The 16,683-nt window shown below is 43.6% G+C and overlaps 1 protein-coding gene across 2 annotated transcripts in view; it reads left to right on the forward strand.

Annotated features, from left to right (window-relative positions):
• LOC126210104 (uncharacterized) overlaps window positions 1–10,955 on the forward strand; it is a 292,284-nt gene extending 281,329 nt beyond the window's left edge. For both annotated transcript variants that reach the window (XM_049939239.1, XM_049939240.1), the window contains exon 5: window positions 8,582–10,955. In XM_049939239.1, the coding sequence (XP_049795196.1) occupies window positions 8,582–8,865 (284 nt within the window). In that variant the 3' untranslated portion in view covers window positions 8,866–10,955. The remainder of the gene's footprint in view (window positions 1–8,581) is intronic.
• The last annotated feature ends 5,728 nt before the right edge of the window (window positions 10,956–16,683 follow it).

Genomic DNA, 16,683 nt, shown 5'->3' on the forward strand with positions numbered 1-16,683 from the left:
CGCTGTTGTTTTCTATCTACATAAATGATCTTTTGGATAGGGCGGATAGCAATGTGCGGCTGTTTGCTGATGATGCTGTGGTGTACGGGAAGGTGTCGTCGTTGAGTGACTGTAGGAGGATACGAGATGACTTGGACAGGATTTGTGATTGGTGTAAAGAATGGCAGCTAACTCAAAATATAAATAAATGTAAATTAATGCAAATGAATAGGGAAAAGAATCCCGTAATGTTTGAATACTCCATTAGTAGTGCAGCGCTTGACACAGTCACGTCGATTAAATATTTGGGCGTAACACTGCAGAGCGATATGAAGTGGGACAGGCATATAATGGCAGTTGTGGGGAAAGCGGATAGTCTTCTTCGGTTCATTGGTAGAATTTTGGGAAGAAGTGGTTCATCTGTAAAGGAGACCGCATATAAAACACTAATACGACCTATTCTTGAGTACTGGTCGAGCGTTTGGGATCCCTACCAGGTCGGATTGAGGGAGGACATAGAAGCAATTCAGAGGCGGGGTGCTAGGTTTGTTACTGGTAGGTTTGATCATCACGCGAGTGTTGCGGAAATGCTTCAGGAACTCGGGTGGGAGTCTCTAGAGGAAAGGAGGCATTCTTTTCGTGAATCGCTGCTCTGGAAATCTAGAGAACCAGCATTTGAGGCTGACTGCAGTACAATTTTACTGCCGCCAACTTACATTTCGCGCAAAGACCACAAAGAGATTAGGGCTCGTACAGAGGCATATAGGGAGTCATTTTTCCCTCGTTCTGTTTGGGACCGGAACAGGGAGAGAAGATGCTAGATGTGGTACGAGGTACCCTTCGCCACGCACCGTATAGTGGATTGCGGAGTATGTATGTAGGACGGACGAACATACGAAACCATTCTGCTATTGTTCCAGTGGTGTTATTGTGGCTTAAAACGTGTCCTACGAGTTTGTCTCTTCTTGTTTGGATGCGCCTCTACAGAGATTTGGTTTCCTGTACTCGTCTCAGCACCTCTTCGTTGGTAACTCTGGCTCTCCGGCTGATCTTCTTCATCTTCCTGTAGCATCATATCTGCAGGGCTTCCAGTCGTCTTCTCTCTTGTTTTAGTACTGCCAAGGTTTCACAATTGTATAGGGCCACCCTCCATGATCCGTTTCCTTATTTCCAGAGTGACGTTCTAGGTGGTGAGTAAATTCTTCCTCAAATTAAATGCAGTTGTGACCTGCTGTATTATGCTCAGTATTTCTTTTCAGCTTCTGCCATCCCTTCTGATCCTGCTTCCCAAAAAGGTGAACTCCTCTATCACTTCTGGCTCCTCCCTTCCAATTATTTCTCCTAAATGTTCATATTCTTATTTGCTACTGCATGTCATCACTTTAGTCATTACTCTGTTTATTCTCATTCCACAGGGATTGCAGAAAATTATTTCCATTGTGTTGAGGACCTACTCTACATCTACTTTCATCCCTGTGACCACAACAATATCATCTGCTTGAAGTAGCTTGTCTATCTTCTGCGCATTAATTTTAATTCCCACCCCAGTGCCGGCCGAAGTGGCCGAGCGGTTCTAGGCGCTACAGTTGGAACCGCGCGACCGCTACAGCCGCAGGTTCGAATCCTGCCTCGGGCATGGATGTGTGTGATGTCCTTAGGTTAGTTAGGTTTAAGTAGTTCTAAGTCCCATAGTGCTCAGAGCTATTTGAACCAACCCCAGTAATTTCGCGGACTTAGTCAATAGCTCTCTGCGTGTAAACACTGAATGTAGATGAGAGAGGGAGAGAACACACCGTTGTCTCGGGTCTCCTCTAGTTTGTGCTTCTTGCTCCTGATAATTCCTAATCACAGCCACTTAGTTCCTATGGAAGCATGTCTCTGTATTTTGGACCAGCTTTCTTCAGCACTCTGAACATGTCTTGCTATACAATATGGCTCTGAGCACTATGGGACTTAACAGCTATGGTTATCAGTCCCCTAGGACTTAGAACTACTTAAACCGAACTAACCTAAGGACATCACACAACACCCAGTCATCACGAGGCAGAGAAAATCCCTGACCCCGCCGGGAATCGAACCCGGGAACCCGGGCGCGGGAAGCGAGAACGCTACCGCACGACCACGATATACAATATGATCAAATGCCTTTTCCAGCTCTGCAGAGACAATGTATGTTGATCATATTCGTAAACAGCAGCTATCACAATGAACAATAACAAAATATCATGCAAAAGAGACTTGTTGGCATATAAGCAGTTTTACTCACAATTGAAGACCGGTCCTGATCTGCAATGGATCTTCGGACCATACTCTGTAATATACGAGGTGCGGCTAGAAAAAAACCGGACTGATGCTGGAAAAAACATTTATTTACAATTATTTACAATTTCATGTTATCTCCTTCAATGTACTCTCCTCCTCGGTCTCTACACCGCTCCATACGAATTTTCCACTGTTCATAGCAATGCTGCAGATCATTTTCGGTAAGTCCATACATTACTTCCGTCGCTTTTTCTTTTACTGCTTCAACAGTCTCAAATCTAGTTCCTTTCAAAGCTGACTTGACTTTAGGGAAAAGAAAAAAGTCACAGGGGGCCAAATCAGGTGAGTAGGGTGGATGATCTAAGATGGGAATGTTGTGTTTTGCCAAAAACGTCTTCACTGACAACGCACTGTGAGCTGGGGCATTGTCTTGGTGAAGGATCCATGACTTTTTTCTCCACAAATCGTTCCGTTTTCTCCGTACTCGCTCACGTAGGGTAGCCAGGACGCTAATGTAGTAATGCTGATTCACTGTTTGTCCCTCTGGTACCCAATCAATGTGCACAATCCCTTTGATGTCAAAAAAACAATCATCATTGCCTTGAATTTCGATTTTGTAAGAAGGTGGGATCACTTTCAATGTTTTCCGGGATGTCAGAACAAATCATTCTTCGGCGTTCCTTCTGTTCAATTGTGAGACACTTTGGAACCATTTTTGAACACACTTTGTTCATGTTGAAACTTTCATGAAGAATCTGCCTAACACTTTCCTTGTCAACTCCTGTTAACTCAGACACTGCTCTGATTGTTAAACGGCGATCTTGTCGAACAAGTTTACCGATTTTTTCAATGTTTGCATCAGTTTTTGCTGACAATGGTCTGCCAGTGCGAGTGTTATCACTGGTGTCTTCGCGGCCATCTTTAAATCGTTTAAACCACTCAAACACTTGTGTTCGCGATAAACAATCATCGCCGTACACTTGTTGTAACATTACAAACGTTTCACTTGCAGATTTTCCTAGTTTGAAACAAAATTTGATGTTAACACGCTGTTCTTTCTGTACACTTAACATACTCCGACGCACAGACAAAACGTCAACTACTTAAAACAGACGCCACGGGCAGACTGAGTGCAGGAGGCAGATGAAACTCGAGCAGTAGGCGGAGCGAGAGTCACGTGACAGGCCACGCGACTTTCAGCCTTATTGCATTCGTTTTATTGTTTCACCAGTACTAGTCCGGTTTTTTTCTAGCCACACCTCGTAGAGTACAGATGAATAGAGGTAAACATATAATAAATACTAGGTTAAATATAAATTATGCCTAGTGATGACGTGTGGAGACGATGGTGGAGCAGCAGCTTTTGATACAACCTACTGATGTCGACTGCTGACTGTATGGCGGTGTCCTGTAGTTAAAGAACGGAAGCTCTCCCCTTGCCTGTTGCCCTACGTCATCTCTAGCCAATACAGGATACGACGTATGCACTACATGTCAGACAATCCATACTAATATGCTGGGTGTCACCATAAGTTACATCCAAATATCAATTTGTATGTTATACAGTTAAAATTTTACGTAACGTGAAAAAGTATAACTGACCCAGCCAATAGCATCAGACAGCACGTTAGTGGAAGTCCTTCTGCGGTAGTTTGCGTATAACAAAGATGAGCTGCAGGGCGCCGCTGGTTTTCTAGAGATGTGGACGACGACGACAGAGGCGTAACACCTTTGACCACTACCGAGAAGTCGTCCAGGCCAACGGTCTTGCCCCAGTGGTAACACCGGTTCCCGTGAGATCGCCGAAGCAAAGCGCTGTCGGGCTGGGCTAGCACCATCCGGACCGCCAAGCGCTGTTGGCAAGTGGGGTCCACTCAGCCTTTGTGAGACAAACTGAGGAGCTACTTGACTGAGAAGTAGCGGCTCCGGTCTTGGAAACTGACATACGGCCGGGAGAGAGGTGTGTTGACCACCCTCCATATCCGAATCCAGTGGCGCCCGTGTTCTGAGGATGACACGGCGGCCGGTCGGTACCTTTCCGCCTTCATGGCCTGTTCGGCAGAAGTTTAGTTTTAGTTTAGTTTAGATAGGTCGTCCATCAATGTTGACTCGAATACTCTCTTTCAAATTCTAAAGGTGGCAGGGGTAAAATACAGGGAGCGAAAGGCTATTTACAATTTGTACAGAAACCAGGTGGGAGTTATAAGAGTCGAGGGACATGAAAGGGAAGCAGTGGTTGGGAAGGGACTAAGACAGGGTTGTAGCCTATCCCCGATGTCATTCAATCTGTATATTGAGCAAGCAGTAAAGGAAACAAAAGAAAAATTCGGAGTAGCTATTAAAATTCATGGAGAAGAAGTAAAAACTTTGAGGTTCGCCGATGACATTGTAATTCTGTCAGAGACAGCAAAGGACTTGGAAGAGCAGTTGAACGGAATGGACAGTGTCTTGAAAGGAGGGTATAAGAGGAACATCAACAAAAGCAAAATGAGGATAATGGAATGTAGTCGAATTAAGTCGGGTGATGCTGAGGGAATTAGATTAGGAAATGAGAGACTTAAAGTAGTAAAGGAGTTTTGCTATTTGGGGAGCAAAATAACTGATGATGGTGGAAGTATAGAGGATATAAAATGTAGACTGGCAATGGCAAGGAAAGCATTTCTGAAGAAGAGAAATTTGTTAACATCGGCTATTGATTTAAGTGTCAGGAAGTCATTTCTGAAAGTATTTGTATGGAGTGTAGCCATGTATGGAAGTGAAACATGGACAATAAATAGTTTGGACAAGAAGAGAATAGAAGCTTTCGAAATGTGGTGCTACAGAAGAATGCTGAAGATTAGGTGGGTAGATCACATAACTAATGAGGAAGTATTGAATAGGATTGGGGAGAAGAGAAGTTTGTGGCACAACTTGACTAGAAGAAGGGATCGGTTGGTAGGACATGTTCTGAGGCATCAAGGGATCACCAATTTAGTATTGGAGGGCAGCGTGGAGGGTAAAAATCGTAGGGGGAGACCAAGAGATGAATACACTAAGCAGATTCAGAAGGATGCAGGTTGCAGTAGGTACTGGGAGATGAAGAAGCTTGCACAGGATAGAGTAGCATGGAGAGCTGCATCAAACCAGTCTCAGGACTGAAGACCACAACAACAACAACAGGTCGTCCATTTATTTTTAACTTATTGTTTATTACGTTACACGTTTCCCTCTATTCTGTTGCTGTCTAAATTGCAAAGTCTGGACCGCTCCGGTCACAGGTTCGAATCCTGCCTCGGGCATGGATGTGTGTGATGTCCTTAGCTTAGTTAGGTTTAAATAGTTCTAAGTTCTACGGAACTGATGACCTCAGAAGTTAAGTCCCATAATGCTCAGAGCCATTTGAACCATTTTGCAAAGTCTGGTGTGAATATTAGGATCGGAACCGGTCACGAATTATGAATAAAAGTAGTTCTACACGAACAAGGCAGTTTACAGGGTGACATTTTCCACAGCGTGCAAACTCCAGGGATTGGTCGATCAGAGGATGCGAAACAAAAAAGGTCTAATGAATTTATGTCCGGAAATGCATGGTTTCCTTGTTTATATTTCTACGGATACTGCGATCTAATACGCTCTGTACAGTACATCCACAGTTACAGTGTGCATGGTTCCCTCCTCTCTTACTGACTCACCTTGTAGTGGATGTGATTTAGCGTTCTACGCAATGGTTCCGTATTCGAATCGGAAGTTTGCCGACGTGGTGTTTATTTACCGAAAAGCAAACGGCAAGGAGCAGCGGACAGCAAGGTTGTATCCGGAGCATATCCAGGCATTGACAGCATTCAATGTTTGCAACAGTGTTTCCCCGTTTGTCTGAGACAGGGTCATTTCAGGAAGCAGGAAATCATGAAGGACGTACCAGGAATGTTCGGACAGCAGACCGGGAGGAAAATGTGATTAACACTGTGGAAGGTGGCCGCCGCGTCAGTCCCAGGCAGTTGGGCCGCCTGCACAGGGTTAGCCAGACGACTGTCGAACATTCTTCACGACAATTCTTGCTACCCTTATCACTTACAGTGCGTACAGGACTTAAAAGAGACAGACTTTCCACATCGGGAGCCGTTTTTTCACTCGTTTCTTCACCAGACAACCACGATTCAGGGATTTATGTCATCCATCCTACTCACAGATGAGGTCATCTTTACGCAGAGTGCTATCTTCAGCTTTCACAACAGTCATCTGTTGGATGGTGTGCAGAACCCTCATGGCGTGGTGACAGGGAATCATTAGCATCGGCGCAACCGGAAAGTGTGGGCCAGGATAATTGGTGACCATATTTTAGAACCAGTCTTCCTTCCACGTCACCTAACAGGCCGGAACTACTGGCGTTTCCTGTGGGTGACTGCCTCCGCTCCTGGAAGAAGTGTAGATGATTCGAATGGTTATGTAGCCGTTACGTGACGGTGCTCCAGTCCACTTCGCCGTTAACGTCCGTACGCGTCTGAATCGTGTCTTCCCAGGTCGGTGGATCAGACGAGGATACCCAGTTGCATGGCGTACTCGTTCACCAGATGTCAACCCGTGCTATTTCTGGTTATGGGACCATCAAAAATGGTTCAAATAGCTCTAATCACTATGGGACTTAAGATCTGAGGTCATCAGTCCCCTAGACTTAGAACTACTTAAACCTAACTAACTTAAGGACATCACACAAATCCATGCCCTAGGCAAGATTCGAACCTGCGACCGTAGCTTCAGTCTAGAACCGCTTGGCCACAGTAGCCGGCTATGGGGCCATCTCAAAAGTATCGTATATGCAAAGCCCATTCCAGATTTGGAGACCACGGAGCAGCGTATTCGTGCAGTCTTTGACACTGTTTGGATGCGGCATGGTCGATGTGAACGTGTGAGACAGAACATGCTACACTGCTTACACGAATACGTGTGGGCACATGGAATGTATTTTAAACACGTACTGTAACTGTGGGTGCATGGTATAAAGCGTATTAGACCGCAGTCTCTCTAACAATGAACGATTGAATAAATGGCTTCCATAATGGAAACCATGCATTTCCGGACATAAGTTCATTAGACCTTTTTCGTCCCATGTCCTCTCATCGATCAATCCCTAGAGTTTCTATGTGTTGGAAAAAAAAAAAAAAAAAAAATCAGCCTGTATATAATATTTTATCTGCTGATGCCTTCTCCACCAGACATCACGGCGCCTATAGTATCAGCAACCAAACTGGCAGCCTGCAGCCGCGGGTTGCCCACTTTGCAGGCACACCAAAGCATTACACAACCAACAGGCGATATTGATGAACGGCTACAACAACAACAATACAGCAAAGACACCAGCGGCTACCAGGTGCCACCACCGGCCCACATAAACATAAGGAAGAGGTCGCTGCAGATCCCATATTCGTCGCCACTGATATGTCTGTGTAAGCAGAAGAAACTAACGAACAAAGTCCGAGAACAATTTATTGGACTGTTCAATTCACCAAAACAAATTCTCCAAGTATAACACCAACACAAAACAGTGATCCGTATTCAAATCACAACTACTTACAAGAATAACATAGAAAACAATGGAAATAATTTCCTAACACTCTCCGCCAGAGACTTCTCCGATATACCAAGCCTAATCCAGAGATCAGCGAGAAGATCCAAGCCGGGCTGCCGGGGCGGCAGCTGTCCACATCTGCTGGCGGTCGATGAACTGCCGATGTGCGGCCGAGCGCCCGCCTTTATAGCGCTTCGGCGGATGAGTACCTCGGAACTATTTTCCATCACGTGGATTGACGTGTGAAAATAGTTCCGGGATCTCCAGCGACCTCTTCCTTATGTTTATGTGGGCTGGTAGTGGCCCCTTGTGGCCGCTGGTGTCTTTGCTGTGTTGTTGTTGTTGTTGTTGTTGTGGCCGTTCATCAATATCGCCTGTTGGTTGTGTAGTGCTTCGGTGTGCCTGCGAAGCGGGCAACCCGCGGCTGCAGGCTGTCAGTTTGGTTGCTGATACTCTAGGCACTGTGATGTCTGGTGGAGAAGGCCAAAGCATTATCGAATTAAGGTGGTTTATTTTTGAAGTTAAAATGATCTGAACTGTTAGGCCGCGTCATGACCATCTACGTTTCGATTTATCTGCTGAGACCCTCTTCAGGAAGTTAGGTGTTCACTGTTGATTTATCTTTATCTGCTTTTTGATAAGAACCGCCTCCCGTATTCCTGGTTTTCTGTTGAGTCGATTTGTGAAATAGTAAACTGCGATTTTGAATCGCAACTGAAAATCACAGTTGACGAAAAGTAGCATTCACAGAAATCACCGATACCGCTGTCAGTGTGTTCTGTGTGCCTGTGGCAGGCATCGCGTCGCGGATGATGCGCTGCAGCCTGGAGCTGGCGGCGCAGCGCGGACTGCGGGCGGCCAAGGGCGACTGCACCGGCGTGGCTTCGGCGCGCGCCGCCGTTCGCGCCGGCATGAGCGTCGTCTTCCGGCTGCCGTACGCCAGCTACGCGCCCGCCGGCCGCGTCGTCTTCCACGCGACGGGCGAGGCCAACCCGGAGCTGACCGTGGTCGCCGCGCGCCTCCAGCCGGCGCCGCCCCACGTGCTGCCGGCCGAGCTGCCGCAGGCGCCTCGGCAGTGAGCTGGCTGGGCGCTGCCAGCCCGCAGCGCTGACCCAACGGACGCTTCTTCATTTACGGTCGCTGGCGCTAATCCTTTGTTGTCAAGGCTACAGCTCGATTAAAAATAATCGATTGTACTCGAACCAGTTATTGATGTATTACTTTCCTGGTACAGCCAAATAGCGCTAGCAGACTATTTTGCAGTTGAATATTGATTATGGGTTATGGGTTTCACTGGCGCCAGTCCATCACTGGCGCCAGTCCGGCAAAGATGTACTGGCGCCAATGATGTGCTGGCGCCAGTACATCACTGGCGCGTCTTGAACTGTGGTTAGTACATCACTGGCTGCAGTACACTGGCGCCAGTACGTTGGCGCCAGTACATGATTGGCGCCAGTGTGTCATTGGCGCCAGTCTTCCACTAACGCCAGCCCATCTCTGCACCAGTCCTCTACTGGCGATGGGCGATATTCACTGGCACTAGTTCTTCACTGGCGCCAGCTGCCTGCAGGCGCTATTGCTACTTGGCAGCCTTCCACTGGCGCCAGTCCATCTCTGGCGTCAGCCCAACACGGGCATTCCTACTGCTACCAGTGTTCTTGCTCTAATCTGTGACACATTTCTCTGCTCTGTCACTGTATTCATATGTGTTCTTCTGGAGCCAGTGATCTTGGGACCAAATAATCTTTATATCTTAATCACTTATTACAAAGAAGCGCTGATATCAGAGTTCCCAATGGTGCCACTTATTTATGGCCTAGTGTCACCATTTATTAGCAGTGGGTCAGTTATTAGCATGTTTTCTGCACCTGCTAGACAACGGGTTCAACTTTTTAACTGAAATAATCAGCAAGCAGTTGCAGAAAATAAACTTTATTCCTTAACTGGTTTCAGGCACTTAGTGTCCTTCTTCAGAACGTTGTAACTATCGCATTATTTGTAACTGATGCTATAGTTACAACCTTTTGCAGAAGGGCGCCAAGTGCCTGAAGCCGGTTAAGGGAATAAAATTTCTTTTGTGCAACTTATTGCTGAATATTTCAATTAATACAACTACCGTTGCACAAAATGGACAAAACACTGACATTCAGTTATGCATGAATCTGGCGCCATTCGTGACAGTGTTAAGGTGACAGTAAATTTACATGTTCGACGCTTTCTTTTTTGGCCTACAAATTTCTGAACCAATATAATATTGCCAAGGTACTAGTGGTGACTGAGCTATTGTCACTACTTTTTTCTGGACCAATAAGAATGCATCACAATATTCAGCTGTCACACACGTCTAATTGTAGTGCCAGCGTCTGTCACCTGCTTATCTGTATATTTCTTTCGACAATGATCGCTTTTTCATTAACGATTGTTATTTCATGCACCATGTTTACTAGCTCCAATCAGACTGTGCTAGAAACAACAGTTTATTGGCGGTAACCAAGTGAGTGAAGTTTTTAGGGTCGGTTAGAAATTGCTACCACAGTATTCAGCAACCACATATATAATTCTGGTTCCAGTCACTCGGTGGCGATGAATTCATATGTCAATATTTCGCAAATGCCAGTAGCTCAGTAAATTCGTAGTACTGAACTCATTAAACTGACGCCAATAATCCTGCAATTTTGCTCACTCCAATTTCAGTGTCACTGCATAGGTAGCTCCACAAACGCTTCACAGACTTGTGGCAGCAGTCTACTAGAGCCAGGGCCTAATTTAACTATCACAAATAACACTATCAAAATTCACGATTTCCACGTTCATCATGAATCGGTGCTACTCTATTGATGGGCAGTTATTTTTATGTATATCAGTTGGATGCCAAATCAATCTACGTTCGTTGATACTACACTGTAAAATCCCTGCATCATCACCTTGCTCAATCTGCATGCTATAGAAACGCTGGAACGCTTCTTGATCATGATAAACATTGTTGAGTTATGAAGAACTACCGAATGTAATATCTTGTGGATATATGTCAAGGTATATATGTTACTGTGATATCTGCTGTAAATTACTCAATGTGACCAATTCTGCATGAAAGCTTTAAGAGTAGAATTATTCAGTATCAATTACATGTATGAAGTAAAATACACAATAAAGTTTAAGTATACGTTTATTGTCTTTGTTCTGAAACCTTTTCTACAGCTGTAGCTCGAACCTGAAGCTATCTTCAAATGTACATCAGTTAGATATAGATTTCTGCAGTCATGACACCAATATCTAAAACATTTAATGTATGTTATTGACTGACAGTATCTTCAGGTAAACATATGACATACTTAAGCTTCTGTTTTCTATTTGTATTGAAAGTACACAAATCAATATATCGTATCATAATAAGTACATAATTTATGAGGATTTCAGTATATAATGTACTACTTCGTCTCAATTTCCCTACGATCATTGTAATACTTAGTTTTTCCGTATAGCTGGACAGCACAGCTTAAAATAATCAGTATTTTCTTCCAAAACACACTGATTTATAACGTATTTGGTGCTAGAAGGTTTGCATATTTGTGGAGTGGGTGGCTATATCATTTTATTTATTGTAACCCTTTTATCCCAGAGAGCGACAGCACATATAATGAAATACTGGTTCGAGCACAAAAAACCGGCCTTGGGTACAAATTGCGCATGAATTGTTGCCCGCCACAAACAGATACAACAATAAATACATAAACATGTAGTAATTACATAATAAAGAAATGACATATAAGCAAATGGAAGAAACAGCTTCGAAACAATAGATGACAATTAGCGGACGACAATAAATAGTCTAATACACGGGGCTGGGTTTTCGTTCGCCGCCTGTACTAATTAAAAATCATGATTGATTCTGCTTGACTAAAAGGGAAACTTAGATAAAATGGTAGGCGTACAAATTAAATTCCGAGAACAAGAAATTGAGCACTTGCCCGCGAAAGGCAAAGGTCCCGAGTTCGAGTCTCGGTCCGGCACACAGTTTTAATCTACCAGGAAGTTTCATATCAGCGCACACTCCGCTGTAGAGTGAAAATTTCATTCTGGAAACATCCCCCAGGCTGTGGCTAAGCCATGTCTCCGCAATATCCTTTCTTCCAGGAGTGCTAGTTCTGCAGGGCATGAGTCGCGCTTGGGTAGCTCAGTCGGTAGAGCACTTGCCCGCGAAAGGCATAGTTCCCGAGTTCGAGTCTCGGTCCTGCACTCAGTTTTAATCTGCCAGAAAGTTTCAACAAGAAATTGTTTGCCCTGATCAGTCCATACAGAGTTTAAATCATTACCAACAGAAGGTAGAATTGAGCACTGTATTACCTGGTATAAAAAAAATACAGGACAACACAAAATACAAAAAAATTTGTGCTAATTGGTAGTGGACACGAAAAGTGAAAGAAAATACCGTATGTCTCAAACCTGTACGATCAGAGTTATAAAGAATGGAAAAGATCCTAAAATTATTACCCGTAGGTCAACGTGAGCATTACAGACCAGCAAAAAAGCTGAGAGACATGTTTGAAATCCAATATGTTGAAGATGTACGATTAACACAATTCCTTCTTTATGTATCACATCAGACTTCTTAAAAATTGTGCTTAAAACTTTACAAAATGCTTTAAAGTTGCAATACTGCGTTTCATATGAGCTATAAGATCATTATAAAGCACTAAAAATGAATGAAATATAGATTCTGTTGCACTGTTTTCCTTTAAGAGGTAGAATCTAGTGTAGAGAAATGAAAATCACACTAACTTGAGATTTATTGTAACATATAAAATTCAAATAAAAAACACAAAATTTAATACTTTGGTCCACTTACTTGAATGGTACTGTTCCCGTTTCTACGAAAAACGTCTTGTGCCACATGTTTTCTCAATTTCTTCATTGCCTCGGTGAAAGATTTCGCCCTGTTCTTCACATACTGCCCTGATGTTTTCTGAAAACTTGCAATTTTTTTTAGTACGTGTTCCATAGATCATGAAATAGACATTTCGTAATGATGTGGAACGTGTCAGGTTAATAAAAGGTGTGTGTACAGGGTATTACATTACAAAAAATATTACATGCCACTTAATTTCTTTTTAGGTGGGCGGTGGGGAAATTACCCACTTGCTATATCCAAAAATCCATCTAATGAGTGGAAGGAGATACCATTCAGAAATTCTTATAATTTCCTTTTAAATGCTATATGGCTATCTATCAGACTTTTGATGCTATTAGGTAAGTGACCAAAGACTTTTGTGGCAGCATAATTTACCCCTTTCTGAGGCAAAGTTAGATTTAACCTTGAGTAGTGAAGATCATCTTTTCTCCTAGTGTTGTAGCCATGTACACTGCTATTACGTTTGAATTCGTTTGCACTGTTAATAACAAATTTCATAAGTGAATATATATATTGTGAGGCTACAGTGAAGATCCCTAGCTCTTTAAATAAGTGGCTGCAGTATGTTCTTGGATGAGCTCCGGCAATTATTCTGATTACATGCTTTTGTGCAGTGAACACTCTTTTACTCAATGATGAGTTACCCCAGAATATGATGCCATACGAAAGCAGAGAATGAAAATAGGCGTGGTAAGCTAATTCACTGAGATGTATATCGCCAAAATTTGCAATGTCCCTAATAGCATAAGTAGCTGAACTCAAATGTTTCAGCAGATCTTCAGTGTGTTTTTTCCAGTTCAACCCCTCATCAATGCATACACCTAGAAATTTTGAATACTCTACCTTAGCTACCGATTTCTGATCGAATTCAATATTTATTAATGGTGTCATTCCATTTACTGTGTCGAACTGTATATCCCGTGTTTTGTCAAAGTTTAATGAGAGCCCATTTGCAGAGAACCACTTAATGATTTTCTGAAAAACATCATTTACAATTTCATCAGTTAACCCTTGTCTGTTGGGTGTGATAGCTATACTTGTATCATTGGCAAAAAGTACCAGCTTTGCATCTTCGTGAATGTAGAATGGCATGTCATTAACAAATATTAAGAACAGCAGAGGACCCAAGACCGAACCTTGCAGAACCCCATTCTTGATTGTTTCCCATTTTGAGAAGTCACCAGTTTTTTTGCATATCATGTGATCTGCTTATTTCAACTTTCTGCACTCTTCCAGTTAGGTATGATTTAAACCATTTGAGCGCTGTCCCTTTCATACCATAGTACTTGAGCTTATCTAGTAGTATTCCATGATTTACAAAATCAATATCCTTTGAGAGATCCCAAAAAATCCCAACGGGTGACTTCCGGTTACTCAGAGCATTTAATATTTCATTAGGGAAAGTATATATAGCATTTTCCATTGAAAAACCTTTCTGGAAACCAAACTGACATTTCGTTAAAACTTTATTTTTACAAAGGTGTGAAGTTACTGTACAATACATTACTTTTTCAAGAATTTTGGATAAGGCAATCAGAAGAGAGATTGGGCGGTAGTTGTTGAAATCAGACGTATCCCCTTTTTTATGCAGTGGACTGGATAAGGCAGTCAGAAGAGAGACTGGGCGGTAGTTGCTGAAATCATACGTATCCCCTTTTTTATGCAGTGGTTTAACAATGGCATACTTCAGTCTGTCTGGAAAAATACTCTGCTTCATAGAGCTATTACATATGTGACTAAGAATACCACTTATCTCTTGGGAACAAGCTTTTATTATTCTGCTGGAATGCCCTCAATTCCATGTGAGCTTTTATTCTTGAGAGAGTTTATTATCTTCCTGATTTCTGAAGGAGATGTGGGTGGAATTTTAGTTGTATCAAATTGTGAGGGTAAGGCCTCTTCCATTAACTGCTTGCTTCTTGTAATGAACATTTAGATCCTATTTTCTCTACAACATTTAAAAAATGATTATTCAAAATGTTTTAGACTGCCAACTTGTTGTTTGTCAAGTTTGCATTCGCTTTTATGATAATGCAGTCATCCTGTACTGTGAATACAGTGAGTGAAGGAACTGTGAGTGAAGGAACGCGAAGGCGACTTGCTACAGACGCGAAATTCAACCGACAGCAGGAAGATGCTGTGATATGCAAATGATTAGTTTTTCAGAGCATTCACACAAGGTTGGCGCCGTTGGCGACACTTACAACGTGTTGACACGAGGAAAGTTTCCAACCGATTTCTCATACACAAACAGCAGTTGACAGGCGTTGCCTGGTGAAACGTTTTTGTGGTGGCTCGGGTAAGGAGGAGAAATACGTACCATCACGTTTCCGACTTTGATAAAGGTCGGAATGTAACCTATCGCGATTGCGGTTTATCGCATTGCTGCCCGCGTTGGTCGAGATCCAATGACTGTTAGCAGAATATGGAATCGGTGGGTTCTGGAGGGTAATACGGAATGCCGTGATGGATCCCAACGGCCTCGTATCACTAGCAGTCGAGATGACAGGCATCTTATCCGCATGGCTGTAACGGATCGTGCAGCCACGTCTCGATCCCTGAGTCAACAGATGGGGACGTTTGGAAGACAATAACCATCTGCACAAACAGTTCGACGACGTTTGTAGCAGCATGGACTATCAGCTCGGAGACCGTGGCTGCGGTTACCCTTGATGCTGCATCACAGACAGGAGCGCATGCAATGGTGTACTCAACGACGAACTTAGGTGCACGAATGGCAAAACGTCAGTTATTCGGATGAATTTCACGCGTACTCTGCATCATCACAGAAGACCTTTTGGATTAATGAATTTAACATGATCGGACAAGCAGCTAAGAAGAAGCGCGCTCCGACCTTCTAACGGAGGTCACCGCAAACGAAACCATTGAAAATCCATGATACAGTAACGCAGGACCGCCGAATAATGAAATCGTGAGACTACTGAGACTGAATGAGTACGTCCGTAATACGCTGTGCAGAAAATTTGGCTATGAAGAAGCTGTGAGCGAGATGGGTGCCACGATTGATCACAGTCGACAGAAAGCGGACCCGGCACATTTCAACACAACGGGCCGCGCGGAGTGGCCGCGCGGTTCGAGGCGCCATGTCGCGGACTGCGCGGCCCCTCCCGCCGAAGGTTCGAGTCCTCCATCGGGCATGGGTGTGTGTGTTGTTCTTAGCATAAGTTAGTTTAAGTAGTGCGTAAGTCTAGGGTCCGATGACTTCATCACTTTGATCCCTTAGGAATTCACACACATCTGAACATTTTCAACACAATGTCTGGCAATGTTTAATCGCAATCCACAATACTTCTTGAGCCAACTGGGAACTTGGATCCATCATTACTCATCAGAGTCAAAACGGCAGCCAAAACAATGGACAAAAGCTGGTGGAAGTTCAGCGGGGGAGGCAAAGGAATTTTATCAGCTGGTGAGATGAAGGCAACTGCTTTTGAGATTCTCCAGGTATAGTCCTCATAGATTACTAAGAGAAAGGCAGAACCATAACTGAACCTTATGACGCTTCATTCTTGGATCGTTTGAAACTTGACTGAGAAAAAACTAATGTTGGCACGCAATTGTTGCTCTTTCACTAGAATAGCGCACCATTACCCATATCAGCAATAACAATGACGGAAGTACATTAACTGGGCTTTTAATTGGTTCCTCATCCACCCTCTTTTGGTATCCAGATTCTATGTGAGTAGTCAAGGAGAGCATTTGTTCGCAGCAGCTTCTATAAGGTCTGAATCCAGTTTGTTCATGTGGTATCATAGCATTAATTAGATCTAGGATTCGGTTTAGAATCATTCCTTCCAATAGCTTGTAAGCACAGCTAAGTAGATATATTGGGCAGAAGTGTTCTGCACCTGTACCCTCTTTCCCTGGCTTTTTGATAGCGATAGAGAAAAGCAGATGGCATGTACTCAATGACGGATTACCTCAGGGCTCTGTTCTTGCTCCAGTATTATTCAACCTCTACACAGCT

The sequence above is a fragment of the Schistocerca nitens genome, chromosome 10, assembly GCF_023898315.1.
Source record: "Schistocerca nitens isolate TAMUIC-IGC-003100 chromosome 10, iqSchNite1.1, whole genome shotgun sequence".
In the NCBI taxonomy this organism is placed as follows: Eukaryota; Metazoa; Arthropoda; class Insecta; order Orthoptera; family Acrididae; genus Schistocerca; species Schistocerca nitens.